Source organism: Eleginops maclovinus, chromosome 12 (assembly GCF_036324505.1).
Source record: "Eleginops maclovinus isolate JMC-PN-2008 ecotype Puerto Natales chromosome 12, JC_Emac_rtc_rv5, whole genome shotgun sequence".
Classification (NCBI taxonomy): Eukaryota; Metazoa; Chordata; class Actinopteri; order Perciformes; family Eleginopidae; genus Eleginops; species Eleginops maclovinus.
The window spans coordinates 12,382,723-12,409,787 of NC_086360.1; the positions used below are offsets into that span (position 1 = coordinate 12,382,723).

The 27,065-nt window shown below is 40.4% G+C and overlaps 2 protein-coding genes across 2 annotated transcripts; one reads left to right on the plus strand and one right to left on the minus strand.

Moving 5' to 3' along the window:
- Nucleotides 1–6,936: 6,936 nt before the first annotated feature.
- Nucleotides 6,937–18,672, plus strand: LOC134873532 (LHFPL tetraspan subfamily member 2a protein-like). The gene is made up of 3 exons (XM_063897205.1): nucleotides 6,937–7,106; nucleotides 15,090–15,820; nucleotides 16,961–18,672. The coding sequence occupies exons 2-3, from the start codon at nucleotides 15,409–15,411 to the stop codon at nucleotides 17,215–17,217; spliced, it is 669 nt and encodes a 222-aa protein (XP_063753275.1). The 5' UTR covers nucleotides 6,937–7,106; nucleotides 15,090–15,408; the 3' UTR covers nucleotides 17,218–18,672.
- A 356-nt stretch (nucleotides 18,673–19,028) lies between these two features.
- On the minus strand, nucleotides 19,029–26,384 carry LOC134873529 (secretory carrier-associated membrane protein 1-like). Its single transcript, XM_063897202.1, has 9 exons — nucleotides 26,155–26,384; nucleotides 25,017–25,097; nucleotides 24,720–24,833; nucleotides 24,208–24,313; nucleotides 23,151–23,279; nucleotides 22,712–22,871; nucleotides 22,290–22,391; nucleotides 22,087–22,204; nucleotides 19,029–21,689 (listed from the first exon to the last, which is right to left on the minus strand). Exons 1-9 carry the CDS (start codon nucleotides 26,209–26,211, stop codon nucleotides 21,528–21,530), a joined length of 1,029 nt encoding a protein of 342 aa, XP_063753272.1. The 5' UTR covers nucleotides 26,212–26,384; the 3' UTR covers nucleotides 19,029–21,527.
- Between the last annotated feature and the right edge of the window lie 681 nt (nucleotides 26,385–27,065).

A 27,065-nucleotide genomic window follows, 5' to 3' on the forward strand; every position in this document is an offset into this window, starting at 1 on the left:
CCAAAGGCTGAAGGGTGAGGAGAAGGACTGATGGCTGATTGGGAGGGGGGGAGGAACTCTTTACAGTGGGCTGGAGCTCCAATTGTTGAAGGGGCGACTTTGTGAGTGAGAATGACTGGGAGAAAGGCCAGATCTGAGACAACAGAGCGCTGAAAAAGCCTTTTTGCATGCTTGGTTCTTTCTGTGATGAGTCACATACACTATATAGACAAAAGTTTCGAGACACCTACACATTACACCTACAGGAGCTTTTATGACATCCCATTCCCAATTCTTAAGCATCAATATAAAGTTGGTCCCCCCTTTGCAGCTATAACAGCTTCCACTCTTCTGGGAAGGCTTTCCACAAGATTTTGAAGTGTTTCTGTGGGAATTTTTGCCCATTTGTCCAGAAGAGCATGTGTGAGGTCAGAAACTGTTGGACGACAGCGCGTGACTCGCAATCTCCGTATTAGTTCATCCCAAAGGAGTCCAAAGGGCCTTCTCTAAACTGTTTTCACAAAGTTGGAATCATCAAAATGACTTTGTAATATGAAACATTAAGAATCTCCTTCACTGGAAGTAAGGGGCCTAGGCCAACCCCAGAAAAAACATCCCATAGCATTATCCCTCCTCCACCAAACTTTACAGTTGGCACAATGCAGTCAGGCAAGTAACGCTCTCCTGGCATTTGCCAAACCCAGACTCGTCCATCAGACTGCCAGATAGAGAAGCTTGATTGGTCACTCCACAGAACAGTTTTCCACTGCTCCAGAGTCCAGTGGTTTTACATCACTCCATCAGACGCTTGGCATTGTAATTGGTGATGTAAGACTTGCATGCAGCTGCTCGGCCATGAAAACCCATGCCATGAAGCTCCCGGCACAGTTCTGTTGCTGATATTAATGCCAGAGCTGGTTTGGAACTCCGCATTTATTGAGTCAGCAGAGCTTTGGACACTTTTATGCACTGTGCGCCTCAGCACTCCGCGAACCTGCTCTGTAACTTTACATGGTCTGCCACTTTGCAATAATACCACTTACAGTTGATCGTGGAATATCTAGGAGAGAAGAAATGTCAGGGACTGACTTGTTGCAACGGTGGCATCTTATTACAGTACCATGTTCGAATTCAGTGAGCTCTTTAAATGACCTATTCTTTCACAAATGTTTGTAAAGGCAGACTGCATAGCTAGGTGCTTGATTTTATACACCTGTGGCAATGGGTGTTGCTGGAACACTGGAATTAAATGATAAAGAGGAGTGTCACAGAACTTTTGTCTATATAGTGTATGTGAATGACCTGGGCTGACACTGATAAAGTTGAGGTTACTTATTAACTCCTACTGAACTAATCAGATGTTGGGTTTGTCACATGATCTTTTGGTCAGGTGGTACAGATATTAAACAGAAAGAAGGTGGTCCAACATTTGAATATGTATGTATGTATTTGCATTGAACATGTCATTGCAATGAAGGTAATGTTGCTGAATGTTTACTTTAACTAAGTTTACCCAATTTATTCAGTCTCATAGTTTATCATTGGAAATTCACAAGTTTAAGTGTGTGCGTAAGTTCCCCATGTGCTGAATAAAATGTACCCTAAGCAATATCCTACACACATGTTGTGTTTTCTGTGTTGCCTGACTCTCTACTCTCCCTGTTATAGAGGGACTCCCTGTTTACCTCCACCCCTTCCTCTGGTCCAATCACAGCTCAAGCTGAAGAATACATTCTGCTGAAACCGTCCATTCTTTGCGAATTTGTAGGCCACAGAAAGACAGATAGGGAGAGAAACTGAGCGCAAAAGGAGCCAGAGAAAGAGAGGGAGCACTCTGTGACCTAATAAACTTGCTTAAGTTTTCAAAAGCTAATGTCTCTTATGATTCCACCACACTCGAGGGGTAGGGAATAACACTCATGACAACATTTTTCTAAGGTTTTTGAAATGTTTCAAATGTACTGCATAAAAAGAATGTAGTAAAATGATACACTGCAATACTATCTTCTAACACCAGAGGGCATAAGAGTGCACTTTTCTTCAGTATCTGCTTGTGCATTGAGAAAAATAAACGAGTCAGATGTTTTATACAAGAGGTCAGAGAATTCTCTGTCTTTAAGAAACATAGAAATGACATGTTAAGGTTGTTGCGGGTCAACAAAACTCAATTTAGTTAAATTTGGGTGAGGTGTTGAGGCATGTGTGCTCTCATTCTTCATCAACAAAAGTGAAAATATTCTGAAAAGTAGTGCTCGTCCCTTTGAGTTCAGAATCTGTACTGCCGGCTTTTGGTTGCTAAACAGCTTACTAACACACATTATGACCTTAAATTACCAGGAATCCACAGGAAACTGATTATGTATGAATTGGGCTTTCAAATGAGTCAGCATATCTAAAAAGGACTTGTATACAGAAATATCACATGTATATTTCTTAATATAAGTTTGTGCACAAGTATTAAAAGCATAAAACCAAAAGGCCTGGACATACAGCTTACCAGGGTTGCTAGGTGTCCATGTCTTCCTCCTTTTGTCTCTTAAGTGTAAGCATTTGTGCACAATGTTTACACTTCTCCAAATTTCAATTCAACTTGTTTAAAAGATAAATGTTTTCAGCACACCATTACCTGCCACTTATTAGATACTTTTATCCAAAGTGACTTACATACTTAATACTGTGGACAATCCCAGCAGGAGCAATTTGGGTTGAAGTGTCTTGCCCAGGGACAAAACGACATGCTGACTGCAATTGGGATGGAACCAGTGTCCGCCTGATCTGAAGATCAGCGCACTAACCCACTGTTCCACAGCCTCCTGCCACAACAGTTACAGCTCAGTTACGGCAGCTGCATTGCAACAGGTGAACATAAGATAAGATAAGATTCAACTTTATTGTCATTGCACAGAGTACAAGTACTAGGACAACGAAATGCGGTCTCTGCATTTGACTCATCCTAGTGTTAGGAGCAGTGGGCTGCCATTATGTACGGCGCCCGGGGAGCAGTGTAGGTAACCAGTGTCTTGCTCAGGGACACCACGGTGGCACTAGGTCTTTCGGGGACTTGAACTGGTGACCTTCCAGTTCCCAGGCCAACCCCCTATGGACTTCGCCACCACCGCCCAACATACATTTTAGACACCCATAAAGTTAAAAGAGGTTTGATCAAACAAACTTGTAGTTCACTGTAATAAAGCAGCTGCACAGCGTTTCATTAGATCTTGTTAAGAAGACATGAAGAACTCTATAGAAGGTTTACAGAAAAGTATGTTTCACTTTCTTCTTATAATCACACAGCATGACTGCAAAGAAAATGCAGTGAATCCACATACAAAGATAATCACATACGAGACACAAAAAAATATTCTCTTTACATGCTGGGGTATATGTTTGACATTTTAAATCACTGTTATAGGATTATGAAGCACACTCTTGAGACATGAACCCCGCAAACTGAGTTAGCTGTTGCCTGTTGTTTGTTAGCAACCACTGATGTGTTATCAAAACACAATTTATGAAGTCACCATCACCCAAGAGTTGTGTTGATTCTGGCTAAACTGCAGTGTAATGCTGTTGATGTTATGTTGAGTGCTTGATCTGATTTTCTCGAATGCTGCTGCATTTGAGGTTGCTCCTTGTGTCTTCAGGTTGATTCATATGTTGAGATAAGTAGAAGAGGATTTGTCAGATAAACCAAATTTGATGAGTCAAAATATTTGTAAAGCATGTGATGAGCCAAAAGTAAAAAGTCCACAAAATAACCATATGATGATGCCTTTGGGTGTTTATGTCCGCATGTATGAGTCACACTCAGACTCAATAACTGCTTTTGTTTATGCATTAAATTAAACAGTAATTATCCATCATGATGAAAATATGTTTGTCCTGAAAGGAGATATCAGAGTATTTTCTGTTTCTATTCCTAAAGCCTTAAATCAGGCTCAGCTGGTCCCAGCAGGGTCTGTATGAGTGACTAACCCGGTTGTAATGCTTTTCTTTGCTGTGCTTGTGTTTTTGAGGTACAAAATCTTGTGTCACCTTTAAGTCATACTTTATTTGTGTCTCATGTCAGTTCGCTGTGACCTCATTTCCATAATCAAATTGTATACTGCTGGTAAACCCCCACAAAAAACTAAAATAGAAATAATGGATTCTCTTCTTTTCTTTCAAAGTGCCAAGTCTGTGACCACAGCCTGCTGCCTGCTGTTTGCTCACATTTACCTCACTGGACTGAAGCACTTTAAACCAATAATAACTGGATTGTTCTTCCATCAATACATGGTCAAAGTTGAAAGAGACAAAACTACTTACACAGAATAATAATAATAATAATAATAATAATAATAATAATAATAATAATAATAATAATAATAATAATAATAATGACAGAACTCCATATACAATTTTTTTTTTCACATTTCAATTATTTTTTAACTACTTTGTTTACGAAAAGGCCATTTCATTGTAAAGATCACAACATCACAACTCACAAAGTTTTAGAAACAGTGCAGCTATATATTTAAAGCCCTACTGCAATTAAAACAATTATACCAGCCCTTATTTTCAGACACATACATAATGTATCTGTACACACATGCACCAGGAATGGCATCATTGCTTTATTTCTGCACAGAGAGTGTAACTTCCTCCCCACAGCCACTAACCATTAAAACCTAACCTCTCTCTCAGTGTGTCTTAGGTCCTGTCTATGTTTCCCATGGAGTTGCCCTGAAGGTCAGTGCATCTTCCTCCTGAGACCAGAGCGCTGTGGTCACCACACTCATCTATTTACATACTACACTGCCTCCCACAGTGTTCTCACCATGACACACACAGACAGATCTGGTGTGCAAAGAGGAAGTCCTGAAGGCAGGGACAACCAAATAACACAGTGGTTGGGCTGCGGTGGAGGAGCAAGGCCCCATGTGAGTGAAGAGACAAACTGTAGGGTACGAAATCTGAGGCTGTGAAGAATGTCAGGAGGGTGGCGTGAAGAGCTGCACTCAACAAACTCCCACTGCAGCATCCCACAGAGGAAATTAGAGCTGGTGTTAACAGGCTGGGGAAAGGAGTTGCTGTTTAAGGGTTTTGTATATGGTTTTGTAGAAAATAACAGAAACAGCATGCAGTTAGAACCCAGTAAATACCAATGTGGTAAAACTCATAATGATGGACTTGCTCAGTGACACACACGGTACAAATATGGGTTGGCAAGCCTATAAAAAACTTGATGATGCATGTCAAACACATGAAGTAATCACAATTAGAACCTCATCAATGTGACACTTTATGGTATCTTTGCTTATACCATCATTAAATATAGTCTCAACAAATAATATACAGCTGGATCTCACCAAAATGTAAATTACTGCAGGGATATTGGACTTTACGATGAAATATAACATAACAAGCTAACTGAACTGACATTGTAGTGCTAAAAACACTACAAACGGCATTTATTACCGAGTGAAAATATGTGTCTAGCACAAGCTATATTTACTCACAGTACAACCTCGATTTAGGTTAAGTTAAAAAGTGCAAGACAAGAATGTAAGATCTCTACACCAGATTACTCAGTACAATCAGAACAAAAGTCATTAAATACAGAATGCAAAAAGATATTCAGTCTTCTTGGGTCTTGTTAACTTTAAGGGTGTATTTAATATCAAGGTAAGACTAATTACAGGACATTTCATTCGCATGGGTAGTCTACAGCTTGCCATATGGCTTGAATAACAATAAATAAGACACACAGGCATGGGTAATTTAAAGTGTTAATGAAAATGTTTTTTTTAAAGGATAAAAAAAGGATAAAGAAGAACAGAAGCAGAAGAGAAACAAATAGTTGAACGCAAAGGTTGGAGAAGTAGGTTTTTAAGATTACATTTTTTAGTATACGTATTTACCGTTATTTATAAAATAAAGTTGATTCAGATTTAAAGCAAGTCCTTTATCCTCAGCGGCAGTACTTGAATTATGTGATGCTGCTTCTTCATTGGACTCTTGGATCTGTTAGCTGACTGCTTTATGATTTAAACCAGACTTATAGACAAGGAGGAATATTTTAAACATTATTCCAAAAAACACCAGAGGCCCATGAAGAGACCTGAAAAAGACCATTGTTTCCATTCTGCACAAAATAAAAGTATGAACATTTTTTACAAACCTGTCTGTAAAGGATATTCTGATTCTTGCTACGTTGAAGCTCAAGTGACTCTAAAAAGATTATGGACTTCCTCCAGCAATGTATCACCGTCAACCTTTTACCATTTCTTTCCATCCACACAAATCCTTCAAACCATGCAGTTATGGCCCGTCGACATTCACTGTGTGGTTAATGTCTCGAGCTCAAGAAGTCAAGAAGAAAGAACCCAGTTTATTCTCTACAGGTGGAGACACAATTTATGAATAAAAAATGTGTTTTGAGCCTCACATGATGAAAATACGGAAGTTTGTGCTCTTGTTACTTAGTGCTGCCAAACAAACCTGGAGACACTCCTGTTTAAGTCCCAAAACCATCAAAACAAATGGGACTGAGACCATCAAATGTGTAAAAATAATAATAATAAAATACAAAATTCAAGACCCCCATACTTTGCATAGTTCAAACGTTAATCTGGTCAAATAATTCAGAGAATATTTAAAAGGAGGTTGCTTTCAAGTTTGTTAGTATCTCTGAATATTACCTGGGCCTTGGACCTGAGATAATGCATTGACAGCTTACTTGTAAGTAGGCTACATTAGAAAAAAACGAAGAACTTGAAACTCAGAAAAAGCTGAAAATAAAGCGTGACTAAATCAGCCTGGACAAGTTTAATGGAATTTAAGGGAAGTTGAGTTCCAGGAAGTCGTCATCATCTTTCACATCATCTTTGCAACTTTTCTTCTTCTTTCTCTCTGACAAACGGAGTGGGGGAAGGGAGAAAGGCGAGGGAGGAGAGAAGGGGAGAAAGAGCGACGTCAGACGGTGGTGGGATGGCTTAATGTGAGGGGAGAAGGAAAGAGAAAACGTCCTGAAGAAAGGAGCCTGGAGTGAATGAGCGCTGGGCTGCACCGGGAACACAGCAGCGTTTCAAAACAAAGGACAGCTTCTTCACTTCGCCTGCAACATCACACCACATCGGCTCTCTGTGAGTATAAAACAATGCGACGAGGAAACATAATGTAGCTCATTTTCGTTGAGATTTCACACATTCCCTTTTCAACTCACGTTGATGAAAGTGTCATTAACGTAACGGTCCTTTGTTTTATTGACATAGCCTACTCACTGCAGGAAGTCTAGCTGAAGTTAAAGTTATTCTAACTGTCAGAAAAACGCCTTTAAACTGTTTTCTCAGTCAAGCTTCTCGTTGCACACCTGTGTGTTCCCAACTTTTATTGAGAAAGTGTGCATGCTTCATTGATTCAGATACTGCATCAACCACCTACATCCAATTTGAATGGAGGTAGTTTAGCTTTTTTTTGGGGTGAATGTGGATTTGGAGAAAGTTACATTTCTACAGTTGCAACTGACATGGAATGTGTTCAGGCACACCAACCATCTTGCAGCATTTGATATCACAGCACAGTAGCAATTAGAGAAATCTCCTCTAATAGAACCCTAACAATACCATTTTTTTGTTTATATTACTTATTCCGTCTTTCACACATGTCCATGCATCAGCCCCAATTGCGCGAATTTTCCACCACACAAGGCCATGTCCTTGAGTTGCAGGGAAGAGGAGGTCCATCTGTGTGAGAGCCACCCATGGAGCTCTCTGCCTGACACACTGCACTGAGAGGGGAAGTGGTGCTACATCATAAACCAAACAAAACCAGGAAAGGTTCAGTGTTTATACTAGCTGGGTTCAAGGACAAACTAAAGTGACATGATTAGAGGAGGGAATTATCACCACATTTCAGAAAGTGCTCATACACTTCTATACTGTTACAAATCAGCTTTCTTATATTTAAAAAATGGCAAATAAATTCCAGGACTGACTTTATGATGAAATTGTGCTGTATATTATGTAAGTGGGATTGCTCTTACCTGCCTCCTTTTCCTGGAATTAGTTTTGACAAGCGCAAACTTGTCACTGCTAAATGGATGGAGGGAGAATTTTTCAAATGTGAAAAGAAAATTGTTGCCTCTTTAAAAACTGTCTTGTGGCTATATGTCAACTGGATTTATTGAGATTTTTTATCAGATAGAAGAAACAATAGATTACTCTGCCTCTGTGATTTATTTCGTCCTCTGTGTTTGGAGCATCAGCAGAAAGATAATGAAGAAGAGTCCATGAAGAATTTGACTTGTTGCTTAGTTGTTCACTAGTTATTTTACATTTTAGGATTGATGAATTACCCTACCCTACCTTCTAGGACACTACTGTTCATCTGTATCCTGCAAATTTTAAATGACCATTGATCTTCAAGTTCATTTTTCTCAGAAGAAGTACTTTTCATTAGAGGTACATTGATCTTTTGCAAGTGTTCATATTGTATGGAAACCAGTAGCTACCAGTATAAGCAACTTTAAGTTAGTACTTCAAACATCACTGTGAAAGGGAAGAAGAAGAAGAAGAAGAAGAAGAAGAAGAAGAAGAAGAAGAAGAAGAAGAAGAAGAAGAAGAAGAGAAAAGTGGGCATCCATCATCTTACAAACAAGCATAACAAAATAGGATGGCGTAGAGCAAGGCCATGTCATTCCTGTCTTTGTGTCACTGAATTGTGAGGGTCACTGAGGGGCCTTGTGCGTCAGAAACTGTGGGGCCACTGCAAAGTCAGCGCGGGGAGTGAGGGGCCGGGGTGGTGCACAGATTGAATAGGTTAGGGGCCACGACGACCTGCCTTTGAGAATGAGGGAGTGCATTCTGGGCCAACGGTGGCATGTCTTTGAGAGCTGAAGAGTGCGTGAGGGGGGCCGGTGTCGGCACGTCTTTGTGCAGCCTTTGTTTAAATTGAGTGGCACCAGATGAAGTGGGCAGATTTTATTCAGACTTTTTGGCACAAACACATGCACACAAACGGGCTTGGCTGATACTTTCCTCCTAGGGAAGTCGTGCGTTTTGATGCGATTATAGCTTGGCCAAGTGAGCACAGGATGGTAGCTTTCACAGTTTATGGCTGTATATTTATTTATACGTTTGTGTGTCAGTAAAGCGGGTTGCATTGTTTCAGCACATTGTTGGAGGGCTCCTCACTGTTGACTTGTTGTTTACATTTCTACAGACTCCTATTGTCATCGAAAACCTCAAGCCTCCTGGTTGTATTTGAAAGCTGAAACGGCTGGCATGTCTTTAATCTTAATACACAGTCAAAGGATAACAACTAATGGCTTTTAACAGCTTGAATTGTTTTATAGTATTTAATCTGGGTCTGTTAAATAAATCCAAACTAACACCAGAGCCAAAAAACATGCTTTTGATGGCTGCAATCACTCACAGAAGTTATGAGACACACAACTTGTGGTAAGTGCTTATCCATGGGAAACATTTTTCCTCTTGCAACTCTTTCAGTCGCTGTTTATGGAGGGCTACCAAAGCAGTGGCTCACATGGTTATGCTTAGCAAGAAACAGCTCTGTAGGAGAGCTGCTTGAGTTGTCTCACACTATCTGGAAAAATTGAAAGAGCTAAACGTATCTCTGTCTGTTTGTTGCTTTGTTTGTTTTGCAAGACTCTTTTGTCTTCTCTCCTCTGTGTGTTCTCTCCTCTGTGTGTAGCATGCTGTGAGAGCAGGTGGATGTTTGCCTCCCTAAGGCGACACGCTTAGGTGTGACAATCAAAGGGATGTACAACTCATTAGTTCCTTGTGCAAGTTCCATCCTTTTGTTCGAGAGGCTTTGTTCTCTCTACTTCTGATGGTTCAGGTTTCTTAAGTTCAGAGATCGACTGCTAGGGGCAACTGAAGCACAGTGTTGATATGTTGTTGTTCAGGAGATATAAATGAGAGTTGAGGCATTGCTGCAGGGCATGGGTGTCTCCATTCGGACTGGTGTTATGGCTTGCCTGTTCTTACATCATCCTCTCTGCCATTCCAGCACATAAGCTTTATAAGGACTGGGAACCCTTCCCTTTCAAAAGAATATGACTATTTATTGAGATATTTAGAGTTGAGTTTGTGATGGGTGTTTGGGAAGTTCAGTATCCAAGCTACATTGCTTCATTCTCACTCACTTCACCTGGAGCTCAACAGCATTCTTTTATGAAAGAGGGATATGTTTGGTCCTGCCCAACTCTGACTGTTTCATACCTCTTAGGTTTTTTGATTGTTGGAGATACTGATGGAAATCAAACCCTCATCAGTGGCCTGTGATTTTCTCACTGTCCACATTTTGTTAGTGTAGCTGTGTGTAGCCTGAAGATGGTGAAGCAACCTCTTATGTGGTTTTGGTTTGAGGACCTTCCTCCTGGCTGGTCCAGATGCATGACCAGAGCAGACCAGGCGCAGCAGCTTAGGGAACAGATTGCCTTGGTTTGAGGTCTCTGGTACAGGATCTGTGTGTCAAGAGAAAATGAGCTAATCGAGTACTCCCAGCCCAGATCAACTGGGGGGGTCATCGGATCTGGGTTGTGGGTCTAACAGCTTGAATACATTTTCCTAAACAGGGACATTGCCATTATAGATAAACAAAAGAATGTCCATCGACTCTCCAAATTGTTTTATTTTTGTAAATGAGTGGAATTGTCTTATCTCAAACTCTGATGACTGTGTCTCACCTCTTTGAAAAGCAATCGGTGTCAACTGAGCTTCAGATCTCTGCACCACCCACCTTCAGTCCTCATTCACTTTCACTCTCAAGAGCACACTACAGTGGCCAGCCCTCATAACCTCAGCACCTTTGCATGCTACCAGAGCCTTTGCAGATATCTCGGACCAACTACTCTGGATTTACTACTCAGTGGGCTCCTTTAACTAACGGCCAACCGACTGACCCTCATATGCTTTGAGACTTTGAAAGGGCTCAACTCAAACTGATGCTTCATTAGAATATGTTTTATTGAGCATATAGGGCTGCCTGGCCAATACTTTTTCATAGCCAAACCTGTACGTAGTCCACATGGCTGCTGGCCCATGGTTTGTGTTTGTTGTAAATTCCAAAAGAGGAAGTTTGTCTCATAGCAGCGAGGACACTGTTCATGTTGGCCAGCTGAATGAAGGATTGTGAACTGTGTGTAAGTTGGCCCCAGGCCTTCACTATATGCATATAATCCTGTGTGGCAGCACAGGTTTTTGTCAGGACATGAGAACAGTGTGGGAATGAGCCGGTCCAGATCAGAGGCAGAACCACATTACTGCTTTCATCTTGTATAGTATCTACTGTATCATCAGTTAAACTAAGCATCGTGGAGGATTCATGAAAGAAGCATAAGACCCCATGACCTGTCAGAGTTAGTGATAATGCATATCTATGTCAGTGTCTCCACAGGCACAAGGAGAGCTGCAGTATCAAAGATCTGACAGTTCTTTAAGATACATATCTATCAAAAGCAACTGGGAGGCTGAGACCTCTCACCCAGAGCGCCTTGATCGCGGGGTTATGAATAAGTCATAATTCTGAGTGTCTGATGTTCCGTGAAGTGTAAAACACTCCTCCCTCAGCGCTCACTTAAACACACAAAAAGTTTTGACCTTGCCAAGGAAGTGCTGTTGAAGCACTTTCCCAGAAGTCTGTTTAACAACCAGCAAACAAGCGGAAAGTATTCATCAGTTTCAGGATGTAATGACCTTTCTGCTCCCTTAATGACACTGCAACACACACAGGCAAACCACCAGATTCAAGGATTACAATTTTATACTTAAATTATTTTGACATAACTAGTGCTGAAGATTTATTAATGTTTAGATTATCAGCTAATATGTAGCATTCAAACACAACTAATCCTTAAAAAAAAAAAAAAGCAAATAAAGATGTTGATTGGGTTGTTGTAGGTGTAAGAATCTTAATGTTCATCCTCAATAGATGACGTCTAAATTCTCTGCTCTTTACCCCGCTAATACAAAAAAATGCCTTCATGTTACCCCCTCCCTCTGAGTGCAGTCCTCTGTGAGACTACTGAGAGCCGTGATGAGGTATGAGTGAAGATATTTCCTGTAAGTACTGGGGGAGATCACACACTGTGCCTTCTGACTACCTTGACAAGGCATGTTTAGGCTCCATCCCGGTAGTTTAAAGAGGTAGAACTGCTAATTTGAGGGCATTGTAGTCTCAACAGAAAGCACTATGCCGGGCCTGGAAGGACTATAATCAGCTGTAAACAGAAGATTCAGCGTTCACTGAGAATCCAAAACTGTTGACAGGGTGGCTAAAAAACTAAAAGACATTCAAACAAACATAGGCATTTACACACATATGTTTATTCAGCATGCACCCAAAAAATCTGCTGTAATAGTTTAAAATAGTGCTATAGTCATGCAGAGTGAGTGCTGTTGTTGAAACCATTGAAACTTCTGCAGAATGGAAACTTTAATGACAATAAGGACAGCTATGATTTTGAAAAGAGGCCTGGAACGGACTAGAATAGAATAAGGCACACCCCAAACCACCCTCAAACACATAAACACAGTTCAAATATGAACATCTGTTTATATTGTCGTTTTTTCTTCTTCATTTCTGGAAGTAGAAACACAAATGCAGACATGTTTCTTCAGAAATGTTCTCTATCATTTTTGCGGAAACATGCAAGACGGTTTGGATTGAAATACTTTTTAGCAGTTCATCTTCACATTGCATGAATGTCATGCAGTTGGACAGACACTGATGCTTCCTGTTTGCTTCCTGCTTGTTTCGGCCATTTCCTTTTTTGTCCGATAATGAATAGTAAAGTCGTTGTAGTGTCTTTATCCGGGTTTGCTTTAACTACCAGCTCAGTTGAAACTGAAATATAAACCCTTCGAGATGCAGAAACTTCAATCAGGGTAATTATATGTAGACTGTGTATTTTGGCTGAGGGTTCTTGAAATCTCTAATTAGGATGTAAAATTGTAGAATGAGAATAAAGCAACGTCAAGCCATTTCTGAAATTCTGCTAGGGCAAAGTAGATGGTAAGATACAAATTTGACTGTGAATGTTAAAGATAGGCATCACTATCGAATTCAGGACAAAGCAAACTGGAAGCAAACCTGTCACAACTACAGCAGAACTCCTTAAAAACCCAACCATGAAGTCCAAACATGAGTGAATCCCGCTGAACTGAATTATGCCCGCATCTTAAGTGTTTCACATCTCATACCTCAGCTCTTTAGATGTTGTCATGCCTATGACTCTGTTTTACTGGTTTCTACTCGACCCTGGCCTCAGATGAGTCAGTCAGCCTTTTAGCTGCATGAGATAATGCTCCTGCTTTGTGGCCAGGGAAATGTGACTCAGATCATATCAGACAACATAAAGGATAGTGCTCATTCCCTACAGATGTAGTGGGACGAATTACCATCCTGACTGGAGGCGGGCGCGTTATGGATAACCTAATACCACATTAATTCCCCTCAGGCCATCAGGCTTAATTTTTAATGAATGTATTTGGACAGAAGTTTTTATCAACAACAAAACTACAGATTCAGTAATGAGAGCACTAACATGAAAAAACAGTCCACTCAAATGTTTAGTTGCCCTTCCCTTTTATTGTGAAAGCTTTGAAGAATTGCTTTCATTTTTTATTTACCAGCAACTTCTCTTTCTGGAAAAAAATATCTTGTTACAAACCTCATTGTCAGCAGTTGGAAGGGACTATTTCTTCATCAGCTGTTTCACCACATGGGGAAAATGATCGACAAAAGCTTTGTAGGTGGAATTGAGAATATTTTCACAACATCATCTTGTTACAGAGCAGCAAAGATAGCTAAATCTATGCGAAGCAGAATAAATCAGTACATCATCACAGATTGTTTGAAGTTGCTTTAACAAAGTTATGGCTGGGAAGTTGACCTCTACTGCATCCTCTGTGACAGAAAAATGATGCTGATTCTGACAACACTCTTTGCTGATTTCTATGATAAAAACAAAACAAAGTAACCCTCAACTCAAAACAGAAACACACCTCAAATGAGAAAAAAAAAAGTAGGCATTTTGCTGTGATTATCACGGTTGAATGTAAATGCTATGAACTCCATGAATTACATTCCATTTGGCTCCATTGTATTGCCGTTCAGGCCAAAAATGTACAGATTTTAAAACCATTATTAATCCCATGGCCGGATATTACTAGAGCTATGACAGCAGAGTCCACCTCCCTGTGTTTAAGACCAGATCCCACGTATTTTCATATCTTAATGCTGGAACATGACATCAGAGGGTTTTCGTAGAAAGCCTCCATGCTCCCATGAGACCAAAGCTGTGTCAAGGCCAGATTGATCACGGCAACTGTATCATAACATAGCAACAGTATCACAATCACTCTGATTGGGACTAATTTACGCTCGCTCATATACACAGACTTCGCCCCTGAATCTAATTGAGACACACATGCAGCGTTTAGCACTCATGTCATCTGTTACAAGTTATACATTTTTTTGTAATCAAGTAATGATTGCTGTTGAATAAAGAACAAAGACATATGATTTTGATTCAGGCTGTATTTGAATAGTGAACTCCAGTTGGTGTCACGTGTGTGCTTGCCCCTGCAGTTAGGATCTGGCATGTTACCCTCTGTGTGACTGTGAAATGCGGCGTGCTGTAACAGAGCTCTGCACTGATCTGTGTTGACAGTTGCTCAGTTGCAAGACACACAAGGCTCCGTCATTTCACAGATAAAATCAATCACTAAAAGGCTAGTAGTCACAAGTAAAATGAAGACAGTATAAACTTGCAGTTATGTGTGTATTTGTGTGATTCATCTTTCAACAAACATCTGAAATTGTTGCTCATGCTGCACTCACAGCTGGCTGAATGAGAAGTAACTAACCATGGAAAGATCTTGGGTCCTATTTGATGGCAATGGTACACATTAAACATCATGTAGGACAAACAAGAGGGAGTTTGATGATTCATGGTGGATGGGAAATCGTTTGCTGTTCACCCATCCTGTGTCTTGTTTTTCTCCCCCTTTCCCCCCTTTTCCTGCCAGTGACTCCTACATCATACTGTATGTTTACAGATTCTGCTTGTCGCTGACCTTCTTGTGTCTCTGTGTTTATAGGTGTGCTTCTCAAATGTTACCATGGCTGAGGGAAGCTGCTTCGGTGCGTTGTAGCTGTTTGGTTTGACCAGAGCCAGACCTTGCCTCAATAGAGAAACAGAAGAAGAAGAGGGAAAAGCAAAGAATACCGACTGAGAGGAGGAAAAACATCTGCTCATAGAGGATAAAATCAGGACAGGGAATCAACTGGAACTTTCCCTTTTGTAGTAAAGGAATTTAAATTCCCTAGTATCAGTCAGAGCTCTGTCCATTTTGAAGGGTTTCAAGAATTATATATTTTTTTACTTTGTTTGTGACCATCTCAGAAAGAGTGAGCATCATGTGCCATGTTATTGTAACATGCCGCTCTATGCTCTGGACGCTGCTCAGTATTGTAGTGGCCTTTGCTGAGCTTATAGCCTTCATGAGCCCTGAATGGCTGCTGGGATCCCCACGGAGGGACTCCAGTTCGAGCGGGGCAGGCGTGGACGCGGGGGAGTACCGGCCGTCTCTCGGCCTGTACAGCCGCTGCCTTCGTGTGGAGTCCCGGGGAATTGGGGTGAGCTGCGGGCCCTACGCTCGGACATTTGGAGAAGTGGCCAGTGGCTTCTGGCAGGCTGCCATGTTATTTCTGGCAGCAGGGATCTTGGTTCTAGCAGGGGTCGCCTGTATCTCCATCTTCAGCCTGTGCTTCCAGAGCATCCTGAAGAAGAGTATATTCAACATCTGTGGACTGCTCCAGGCAATCGGAGGTGAGATGTCCGTTTTAGTTTATGTTTTTCATTAGTGTTCATTAGGAGTAGACATGAAAAACTGGAATGAGACAAAGAGATCCCCAACCACAGGACCAATAGGACACCTACAATATTATACATTATTTGTATATACTGCAAACAACTTAGGAAACTCAAAAACTAAATTTGTATTTGAACATTTGCATAATTTAGTTATGCCTTTCCTTTTAGTTAGTTATTATTTAGCAATATTTTTTAATTTCAGACATTGGCTTCATGTGTCCTTCTTAAAAGAGGCTAGTACCACGGAAATATGTGTGATAGAATGTCTTTTTATAACTGTATAATAATGTTGTCACCAAACCAAATTAAATCAACTTCCTGCACAGACAAACAAGATAAGGATCTCAAAGGATCTAATTTCTTCAATTTAAAAGTCTGATGTCAAGTAAAAATCTGGATCAAAATCAAATAGTTTGCCCTTTTTGTTTGTACTGAAAGTAGAAATGTACACTTTTTTGTTCATTTGTTTTATTTTCACACTTCCTCTGGGTTCAGACATTTAAAGGTTCCTAGTTAAAAAAGAAGTTAATTGGAATTTACTACAATAATCTTATGTTCAGGAAAATTTGGGAAGAGCCATCGTGAAACTCATGAAGCTGAGCAGCTGGATTGCACTTATCATCGCTAAGGCTAATAATCTGGGATCCCTGACACAGAGTTTATAGTGGTTACATGTCTATACAAGCCTATGATTCTTTTCGTATCATGCCTAGCCTTCAGGGAATGCTTGTGTTGCTATTACGTTTACAAGTTGAAGCATCTGAGTTTATAAATTGGCATTATCTAGTGGCATTCCTTCAAACGTTTCCAAGTTGGAGGTTGGATATCCCAACCAAACCTCTCCAATTCTTCTGCATATTTGTACAACAATGGCCACAGGTGTGTTTGATTGCTCATGTCTGTCAAGTAGGTAATCTATCATTATGTGACATCATTGTGAAAGCGGTCAAATTGGGTCTTTCCTCTCAACAAAAATCAAATGTTTGAGTTTGAGTCACCATGTTCGCAAATGCACTGTGATCTGTTTGCGCTTTCTGCCTCAATTTAACAAGTACGTGACTAAACCCATCGTCTCCTCCTCTGCAATGCTTCCAGGCCTGTTGCTGATGGTGGGCCTCATGCTCTACCCTGCTGGTTGGGGATCAGAGAAGGTGATCAACTACTGCGGTGCTGAGGCCTTGCCCTTTAGGCCGGCTCTTTGTTCCCTCGGTTGGGCCTTCTACGCAGCAATAGGAGGAACGCTGGGATCCTTCCTGTGTGCTGTTTTGTCTGCACAGGCTGAAATTGCCACCTCCAGCGACAAGGTTCAGGAGGAGATTGAAGAGGGGAAGAGTCTGATCTGCCTGCTCTGAGCACACCTAGGGAAACCATCCTTGGTGTCTTCTCTCTTTTACAGACATTTTTAGATCTCAGAGGAAGGAGAAAAGACGTTTCTCTGAACGATTTTCCATATGATACCCTGGATAAAATCTGCTGGCTGTTGAAAAGATGGAAGCCTTTAAAACTAAATATTAATATACAGATCACGCTACCAATATCGTACTACCTAATGATAAACAGGGACAGTAAAAAGTACATTTTGCTTCTACAGCTGCCGGTTAAACTGCCAAGAAGGCTCTTGAACAGCAGAAGGCTAAACAACATTACCTGCAGACTTAACCAATGTTTTTGAACAAGATTGTGTTTATTTTTGTAATAATCCTTGCCATCAACAAACCACTGTACTTGAAAAACAGGAGATTAGTTAAAGAAATTGGTAGTCGATGACTCATTAGCATTTCTGTGGACAGGTTAATTACTGCAAGTCAGTGCGTAGGTTTGTTACGTCATTACAATGTTCATTCACACGGTTCACCTGCAAAACGTAACAAACCACTGAATACTAGCAGATGTGACCACTTAAACTCCCAACAAGGGCTTGCATTTGTGTGTGTGTGTGTGTGTGTGTGTGTGTGTGTGTGTGTGTGTGTGTGTATGTGTGTGTGTGTGTGAGAGACATTTACTGTTGTGGTTTCTAAACTTCTTCATGATCTGATTGTGTGGCACAGCAGGACTGCAACCCGCTCTTGCTAACTTTCCATATGCCACTTAAGGGATCATTCACGTTAAAGGCGGTTTACCTGTTACTTGGATGTTTTGTGGGTGTCTTGCAGCTTATTAACTGGCAGAGTGTGTGAACAGAACCCAGACTCGCCATATGTTTCCCTATGGTTGACTTTCATGAGGGGATGTTTGATCACAGCGAGATAAAGCAGGCTGCACCAGAGATTATCATGGGTTACCTTACAACACAGCACACAGACGAGATCTGGCTTTGTAAAGATGCCCAAAGTGGTGAAAATTGAAAAAGGTTTTGTTGAGCTTTTGCAAGATGAATGCGACATGGGTTTTCAGTGATGCTATGATTAGGGCAGACCTCTCTGTTTGTTTGGTACTTTTGGAGGTCAGAGTATTGTATTTTGCACTTGGTTCTAATTCATTTCAAATTGCTTCATGTCATCCTAACCCCGCTTCATTAAGTTGCTGTAAATGTAACATTGTGTGATCACTTTTATTCTTAGTAGATAAGATGTGCAATAATTCAACTATAGTGTGTTTGCTGTGAGAGAGAGTGGACTGAGAGGATGAGACGTTTCTAGCCTGTCAGTGCTTAAATGTATATGTTGACTGTCTGCTGTTTTGTTACATTAACAAAAGGGTAACAGCATCTTTGGCACATTGTATAATGCTGCGTGTATAAGAGAGGTTGATATGTGTGTGAGAACCATGCCTTCTTTAAATATATCTGTGATGAGTTTTAAAACATATATTTTGCTCTCAGTTCCTTCTTTCATGTTGCTTCCCTTTAAAATCAAACTGAGGAAACACTGACACCTAGAGTCAAAGAGTAGACAGAACAGAACATCTGCTTATCCCGAGAATCCCAACCAGGGAAGCAACATACTTTGTCAATCGTCTTAAAACCTTACCTTTTTAAATGTAAGACATTTTGGTTGAACTACTCACAACTTCTGCACATTAAAACTGAGACAAGAGGGATACTTCATTTTAAAGGATGACTTAACCACTGATCTGAAGCAAATATTTGGTAAATTAAGTAACTTTCTTTGATGATCATTTACACAAAGAAGTTGTGTAGCTTCAGGAAATAAGCCAATCAATATTTCTTTCAAATTTTATTCCATGTTAATACCATAAATATACAAAACTCAAACTATTTCACATGCAACAAAGGCCAGACAAGAGTGCATTACGTTTTCTTTTTACATGTGATTGATAATGGGGATCAAATTTTCAACTTTACAAAATATACAAGTGTCCCTTTTTGAATATGTTTCTTCTCTGATTCAGTGAAATAACATGGTCACGGGTCAAAAACACAGTGATGTGTCAGCCAACTTCAAATACATCGTTTTATACTGCGGACCAACTTGCCCAAATACATCACGAAATGACTCTCTGTGGCATGGCTTCATTTGACAACTTTTCAAAAACTTTAAACACATGGGAATCATGTGGGTGTTTGTAGCAAAGAGAAAAGTAATATCTTACAGCAAAACATGGCAAGGGAACACATCACAAACCAAGATTTAAAAACAAATCTATGGACATTTGGTAGATTTCTCACAGCTTTTCAGGACAGAATAACATTTGAGGGCCTTTCATACCAATCCTACACATTCTCATCCATTCAAGCAGATCTTGCAGGGTCAAGTTGCAAAGTCATTAAACACTTTTCAATCTAGCTGATGCTATGATCATGTCATTACAAAACCATACAAACATAAAACATAATGTAAAATCAAACCAAAAGAAATTTGGTTCTACTTAAGAAAACAACTTAAATGACACCATAAATAAAAAGATGTGTCTTTTGCACTAAGTTCAACGTAAAACGAAGAAAGTGCAATGAACTTCAAACAAAAATATTTCCCCAAAAACCCAATACTGTCGAGGTGTTGGCTGATTTCATGGCAAATCACTGATCTTCAACTTGGTTCTATTCACAGGAGTGTTTCATCTACTTTAATGTTCGGTATCAGTCATCGTGCACAGCTTCAGACTTTCACCACCACTACGAGGGGCTAAAACACGACAAATGTAACCACGTCGATATTTTACTGAAGTGACAGTGGTCTGTACAGCTTAGTTCTGAATAACACTGTTATTATTGTATATTAATCATATGAAACTTCTGATGCCAGTAATCCACTACTGACAGAGGAAAAACAACTGGTTTGACTGCCTTTGTCATGAAAATGCAAACAGACTGTTAGCTGTGTAGTGGAGGTAAACACAGTATCAGTGTTTTACTTTTTCATGTATAGAGGTTAATCTCTGGGAAAATCAAAACCACTGTCTGGCCGTTCACTTCTCTCCGTCATCCCTATGAATATGTGTCTTTTTTCAAAAAGAAACACGACAGCACAAGACTCATAGCAGCGTTAGTTTTTAACCAAGTGTGAAGTGCTACAAAAACAACTGAGATGAAGCCACACAGTAGTCAGTTAATGCCACACCTAAAGTTCATAAAGAAAAGTGTGTTTTTCTCATGTTTCTCCCTTTTTAGTTGCACCAGGCCATCAAGCATCTGACTGGCCCTCTTTTGGGTCTGTGGTGAGAATTGGTGACCCTGCTGACCTGGGTGTTCATTGTATCTTCACAAAAAGATCCAAACATCTTCAATCAGTCAAACAGTGACATGCAATAACTGCACAGCTTACTGCACACATAAGCCAACTAAGGAAAAATAGGTAGGCTGACATTCCTCCCCCAAAACCAGTTACCACCTGTAACCAGAGAAAAGGCTAATAGTGCACATTGACTTTGAGAAACAGCTACATGGAGTGTGCTGAACATACATGTCATTATCATGCTGTCAAATTTTATGAAGCCACAGGCCTATTCCACTTTAGTGTTTGAAGTAGCTCACAAGTCACTGCTGAGGGCTACAGATGGGTTCTAAATAAATGATACTGAAATCTACTTATTTGAATTACCAGAATCGATTTATCTCAGAATAGAAGCACAGATGTAGGACAAGGAAGATTAACTTTCAGATCTCAACGACTACATTGAGTTCTCGTTAAGTGAAGTACACATTCGCGCACAGGACCAGCCATACTAACACACTCTGTACTTTCATTTTGTAACCAAGAAAACAGAACTATGTGCAAAACACCATGATCATATTATCACTTTTCAATAATTTATACTGAATTAACCAGGCAGGAAGCTGTCTGGAGGTCATCACCATGACAAAAATAAGGTATACTAGAACTGCAACCTCTGCCTGACCTAGAAACACCTCAACGGGACAGGAGGACGCGGAACGAGGAGCAAATTATGAAATCCCACACACTCAGAGCACACTTGTGTCTCTTTGTGGATGATTCAACTATGTGAGCAGATAGCCATCTGACTGAGAACAGGAAGGATGTAGGAGAGTTTTTACTAAAACTTGATCTTGAGTGAAGGTGGACAACTCTGGTTACTTTTTTTTAGCGACATGAATAGGGCAATCTTAGAATAACAACATTCATAAATAGAATTTCTTTGATCTGAGAGCCTGCAGGGCCAGAGTTGTGCACCTCCAACTTCAGTGTGTGTGAGTGTATGCTTGTATTGGTGAGCATGTGTGCATGTATATTGGCGCGTCTGTTTATGGCTGAGGTTTGAAGGCCCCACGAGCAGCATTGGTTGCAGCATTAGCTGCGGCGTTGGCAGCTGCGGTCTGAACCGTCTTGTTAGACATGACCCCTGTTGCAAACTCCTGCTGAGCCTTCTCAAAACTGGCACCAGTGGTACGATACAGTGCGTGCACCTGGAAAGAGCAGAAAAATAAAAATAAGTTGAAATGAAGTCAGGTGATATTATATATCGCCCGCCATGCCCTTTAGATGTATTACATGATTCACTTAGGCAGAGCGTTGTTCTTCCTGGCTCATCACAACACTGACTTTTGGCTCAACAGTAGTAGTGAATAAAAGTGATGTACAGTATCCCGTTTATTCTTGTTGCTTTCACTCACATTTCATAATGCTGTCAGCTTGTTAGTCAAGTCAGAGCGCATCCCTCCACTCTCTTTATGAACATTGACTTTAGTGTTGATCGCGATGGTGTATAACTTATTTGCATATATTTTAACTTTATTTTCATGGGCTCCAATAATGATATGCTAGCTATTCAGGTAGAAATGCAGTTTTTTGTGATAGTGTTACCTTTTTAAACATGATGAGCGATCCCACGGACAGTGCAGTGAACAGAGCTGAAATCAGCAACATGATGATGCCCACTGGGATGTTGGCATTCAGACCAGTTAAAGCTGCGATCCAACCACTGGCAAAACAAAACAATGAAAATGTGAGTGAGCTTTAGTACATACTTGTAGAGGTGCAGAATCAGTAAAGGCACAAATACTAACCATGTACCCCAGCCAGCGATGCCAATACTTTGTAAAACGTGAACGCCAAACTGACAGATATAGATGAAGAAGAAGACAAAGAAGCGGAATGAACTGTCACTCCTGTAGTGGAGACAGAGAACAAGGTAGTATGAGTGGGTTTAATAAATAAAAAAAGGCATTGCTGAAGAAATGTGTTCTTCACTTAACAGGAAATCCTGTCTGAAGGTTTGACTTTATTCATATCTTTATTTGGTGCTCTCTTATAATTACCTCAAGAAATAAGAGCATTTCGAGGTCTAATGACCACTATTTTTGGGGATTCATACTAGGATCGCGTACTGCTTAGCTTCATTAGCACACATCATGGCTGTCCGCAGAAAAATGTGTTTGCTTCTTTCTACAGCTGCAGAACCACTGTTATTTTCCATGTATCTGCTTACCTAAAAGCCCCGTAAAGCGGTCTGTACCAGCAGACAAAGGAACAGGGAGTAAACAGGAGAAACCATAGCATGGCCAAGCCAAAATCTACACCGCGAGATGCATCCACGCAGAACCAGGCCAGGCAGCCGAACATGTTCACAAAGAGCGTGCCTGCATGAACTTGGAGAAAAACAACAAAATAAAATTCACAGTAAATCATAATTTATGCTCAGCATAAGTAAAAATCGTATTGTTTTCTAATGTCCTTGTTGCTGATGAGCAGAGTTGTGTGTTGAATGTCCAAATGACTTAAACTTCTGCATAACAATTGATGTCCTTTCAATGCAGTTTCACAATCCCACATACTGTATTGCATTGAAGAAAAGCCAAGTGTCATCACAGGTCACAGGTATAGGAAGCAATACAGCTAATTAGGGGTGTGTTGGATGTTCCACTTACACATCCAAAGGTTGTACATGATCTTCACGGTCTTTTGAAATTCTACAGGAATGTCCACTGCAATGTCGTGGTAGAAACATGGACCAACGGGGAACTTCTCTGGCAGTGGAGGCCAGTTGTTCTTACGCCCTGTGTGGACAAAAGCAACAATGATAAGCCATGTATAGAATAAGAGATTTGTTTACTTAGATTTTATACTATGAAGTATTATACTTTAAAGCAACGTGTGTGCACAAGAATAAAAAGAAAATGCATTACAGTACAATCTGCCTATGAACAAAAAAAATAAAGATATTTTGGTTAAATCTAAGGCACTCTGATCACTGCATATAACCTGAAATATGCAAAAAAGATTAAGGTATGAGGGTATGTAAAATCTTTGTTACTCGACTTATTCGAAATCGCCTGGGTATTTTGATGCCTTAATTAAATTAGCAACCCTTCGTAGAAAACCTACTTTTGTTATACAATTGTTTTTTCTTCTGATTTTATAACTTGCCTTTTCTGGGAGCTCACACTTGTTTCATGACATCATGACTTGACTGCCGTGTGTCTAAAACGTAATCCTAACATTTATGACAGATGTATATTTACATCAAAATCAAATTATTTTAAATGCAATCATTCGCTGCAGAGAAAATGCCAAACAAGGCTTTACCATGAAATTTAAGTTTAAATGTGCGTTGTTGACACTATCACTACTTAATAAAACATAATACATGTGAGTTTTGTTTCAACAACAACGATATATTGACAACAAATCAGCACACCAGCGTTTTTCTGAAAAGTTCTGGTATTTTCAACAAATAGGGCTTAAATCAGCTGTACATAAAAAAAACACCAATTAAAATACTCAGCATACGCTCTATCACCATTGATAATAATTTTGTAAAACTTTGTATGGATCCTTACCCTAAAGACACACAGATTGATGTGTTGCTATGGTAACACATCCACTTTCTGAGTCTAAACATTGTCATTAATGAAGGTTTGATTGGGAATGATCCTTCAGACTGAGGTTGATGAGTTTACTAAGTAGATAAAGTGACTGACTGACCTCCTCCGTGGGACTGTAGTTCTCTCTCCCGACGATCGAGCTCTGCCGCTTTCTTCTCCAGCTCCTCCTGCCTTCTCAACAACTCCGCCTGAGCACGTGCTTGGTCCTGACACAGACACAGAAATACTTGTTAAAGTTACTATCCAACATCTGACAGGAAGTATGATATCTGATCAGGTTAGTAATGAAGGTATTTTTCCACTCAGGTAAACTCAGGGGTGTGCTAGTTTGAGAAAGGGAAAAAGGGGTTATAATTGGAAAGGCAAATTGTTTTCTCCTTAAGTTAAACTATCTCTTAATCTAAACAGCATGAGAAAAGCTGGGGGAAGTTCTGAATTCACACTAGTCAAGACAAAGACACAAATCATAAGATGAAAGACAATACCTCATTGCGCCGCTGTTGGGCCATCAGAAAACAGATGAGAAAATGACGGACGATAAGAAATGTGAACCAGAAACAAACAGACAGTGACTGTATTTATAAAACGGAGGTTCAATATACAAACAAATACCTGACTTTGTTGCTGTGAGTAGGCTGGCGGCTCCTCTGTGGGTTTCATGATGGCAGGTTGTGTGTTCTGCTGGGGAGGTACAGGAGTCGCTTTGGGAGTATTCCCAGGGGCCGCCTGTAAACCAGAATGGACTTTTTAAATATATGTGCAATCTTAAGACAGACCGAAAATGTAAAGTGTAATTAGGCCACAATCATTTTTGTCACTGTAGCTGAAGGGAGAACTAGGGTAGTGCATAAAATGAGGTTAATAACTCAGAAGCACAGAAACAACTGGTGATCATTCAGTAAAGCTGACCGTTTTGGCATCTGTGAAGGGATTATACTCCTCCAGACCACCAGGAGGGGCAGACCGGGTCACCTGAGTCACTGAAGGATCCTACAGGACAGAAAGGGACCATGATGGGCACTACTACAGCCACAAAACCAAACATTTTTTTATTGTTGTGTTAGCTGACATTTAACTATCATGAAAAACCACAACTGACCACATAATCACTGGGTCTATTAATTAACTTGTTCTTGTTAGTTATTAATCTTGTGTTGACCGCAGGTAAAGTGGAACCAGAGAGCAAGGTTTAAATGCAACACAATACAAATAATATAATAACCTAACTATCAATGTAAATTGGTCTTGATATTGCGGCTATTTAAGACTTTATGAATGGGATCAGTAGGGGAACTGGGAAACGCCACTGACAAGTTTGCTAGGGAGGACAGGTTATGGTAGTGTAAGGTGATGGTAATGTAAGGTGGTACACCATGTGACATGAACAGCCAACAGTTTGCTGGTTTTCATTCCAACCAAGACTCCACCCACTGGTTACCACACCTGCAGGGGAGGGACTTAACATTTAAATAACCCACTCAGGTGTACTGTTAGGATGAAGCGCAGCAGAATGTTGACAGACCATGGTCTTGGTTGAAGGTAAGAGCAGCTCAACTGTAGCCCAAAGAAACAGCTTGTTGCCTGTTGTGTTAATATAGAACTCCAATAACACGTTTACATGTCCAAGACCTGCGTCCCAGCGAAATTTGGAGATAACTCTAGGCATACATTGCTCATAAGAGAGGTCAAATCAAACTTATAGCTAGCAGGTGACAGCGAGTGTTGACTGGTCTAGCTAGCAGCTAGCTAGCTCACATCATGTGTCTTTGTTCTTAGTTGATATATACCTTTATCACAACGTTGATAACAAACATCCTCAGCAACACATTGTTAGCTGAGCCTTTACTGCCTCATTTACTAAGTGAACTGCCATATACCATGTCAGTGATGAGATAAATCTTATGAATGATGAATAGCTAATTCTGCTTCCCAAGGAAACGCTCTAGCCATATAGCTTAGACGGCTAGCAGGGATGCTAATCTAATACTGGCCTCATTGGGCTATGAAGCGTATGTAGGCTAGCAGGCTAGCTGGCTCAGTTGGCTACCTGAAAGGGATTGCTGAAGTCCGGGTCTGCGAACGGGTTGCTGTCAAAATCGGACATTGTACAGCCTTTCTAATAACTGTTTCCTGTGTGGAAAAGCCCCCCGGTTCTCCAGGTAAGGTTCAGTTTCTTGATTTGACTGCTCTCTCTGCTTGTCTGCAGTCTTTCTCCGCCTCCTGCTGATGGAGACCCCTTGCTAAGCAAGCTAGCCCGTAGCACAAAAATGGCAGGAGAGGATGCATAAAGAGCGTCAACTTCCTACGTCACTGCTTCAGCACCGCTGACAGCAGGACGTCTGGACATCCATAGCCTGTATAAATAAAGAGTACATCACAGTGCATTGTGTATGAGAAAATGTGCCTTTTTTCTGTCTCGCACATCTATCGTATATCATATTTTTTCACCTTAAAACTGAATATTACATTGGAATAAATATGTTGGCTGATACACGCTTTCTCATTCAATGATCATTTTAATTTGAGACACATGGCAAGGTTATGTGAAGAAAATGTTATGTTGGGCCCCTATTGACGTCCTCCAATACAGTCTCCCATCATTTGTGAATGGCTCCTTGCCTCTAAGTTTTACAACAAGTACAGTGCACAAAGCATTACATGGCATTTTCTTTATTCACAGAGACACAAATCAATCGAGCCTCATAAACTGGATTACTGCCTGGTCCGACAATTTATGTTTGTTTGTGGTAAATAAACATGTCTTTGTTTAAGGATAGGTTTAAAACACGTGGCCCGCCACCCATGGCCCACTTATGAAAGAACAACCAGATTATTTGGATCTGCTTTATATCACGTTGTGATCACATTTAGATTGCATTATACTTTAGTGGTGTACATTCTCTATCAAATATAATCTAGATTTGCAAATTGCCAAAAACCATCTGTTGGGAAGGAGCT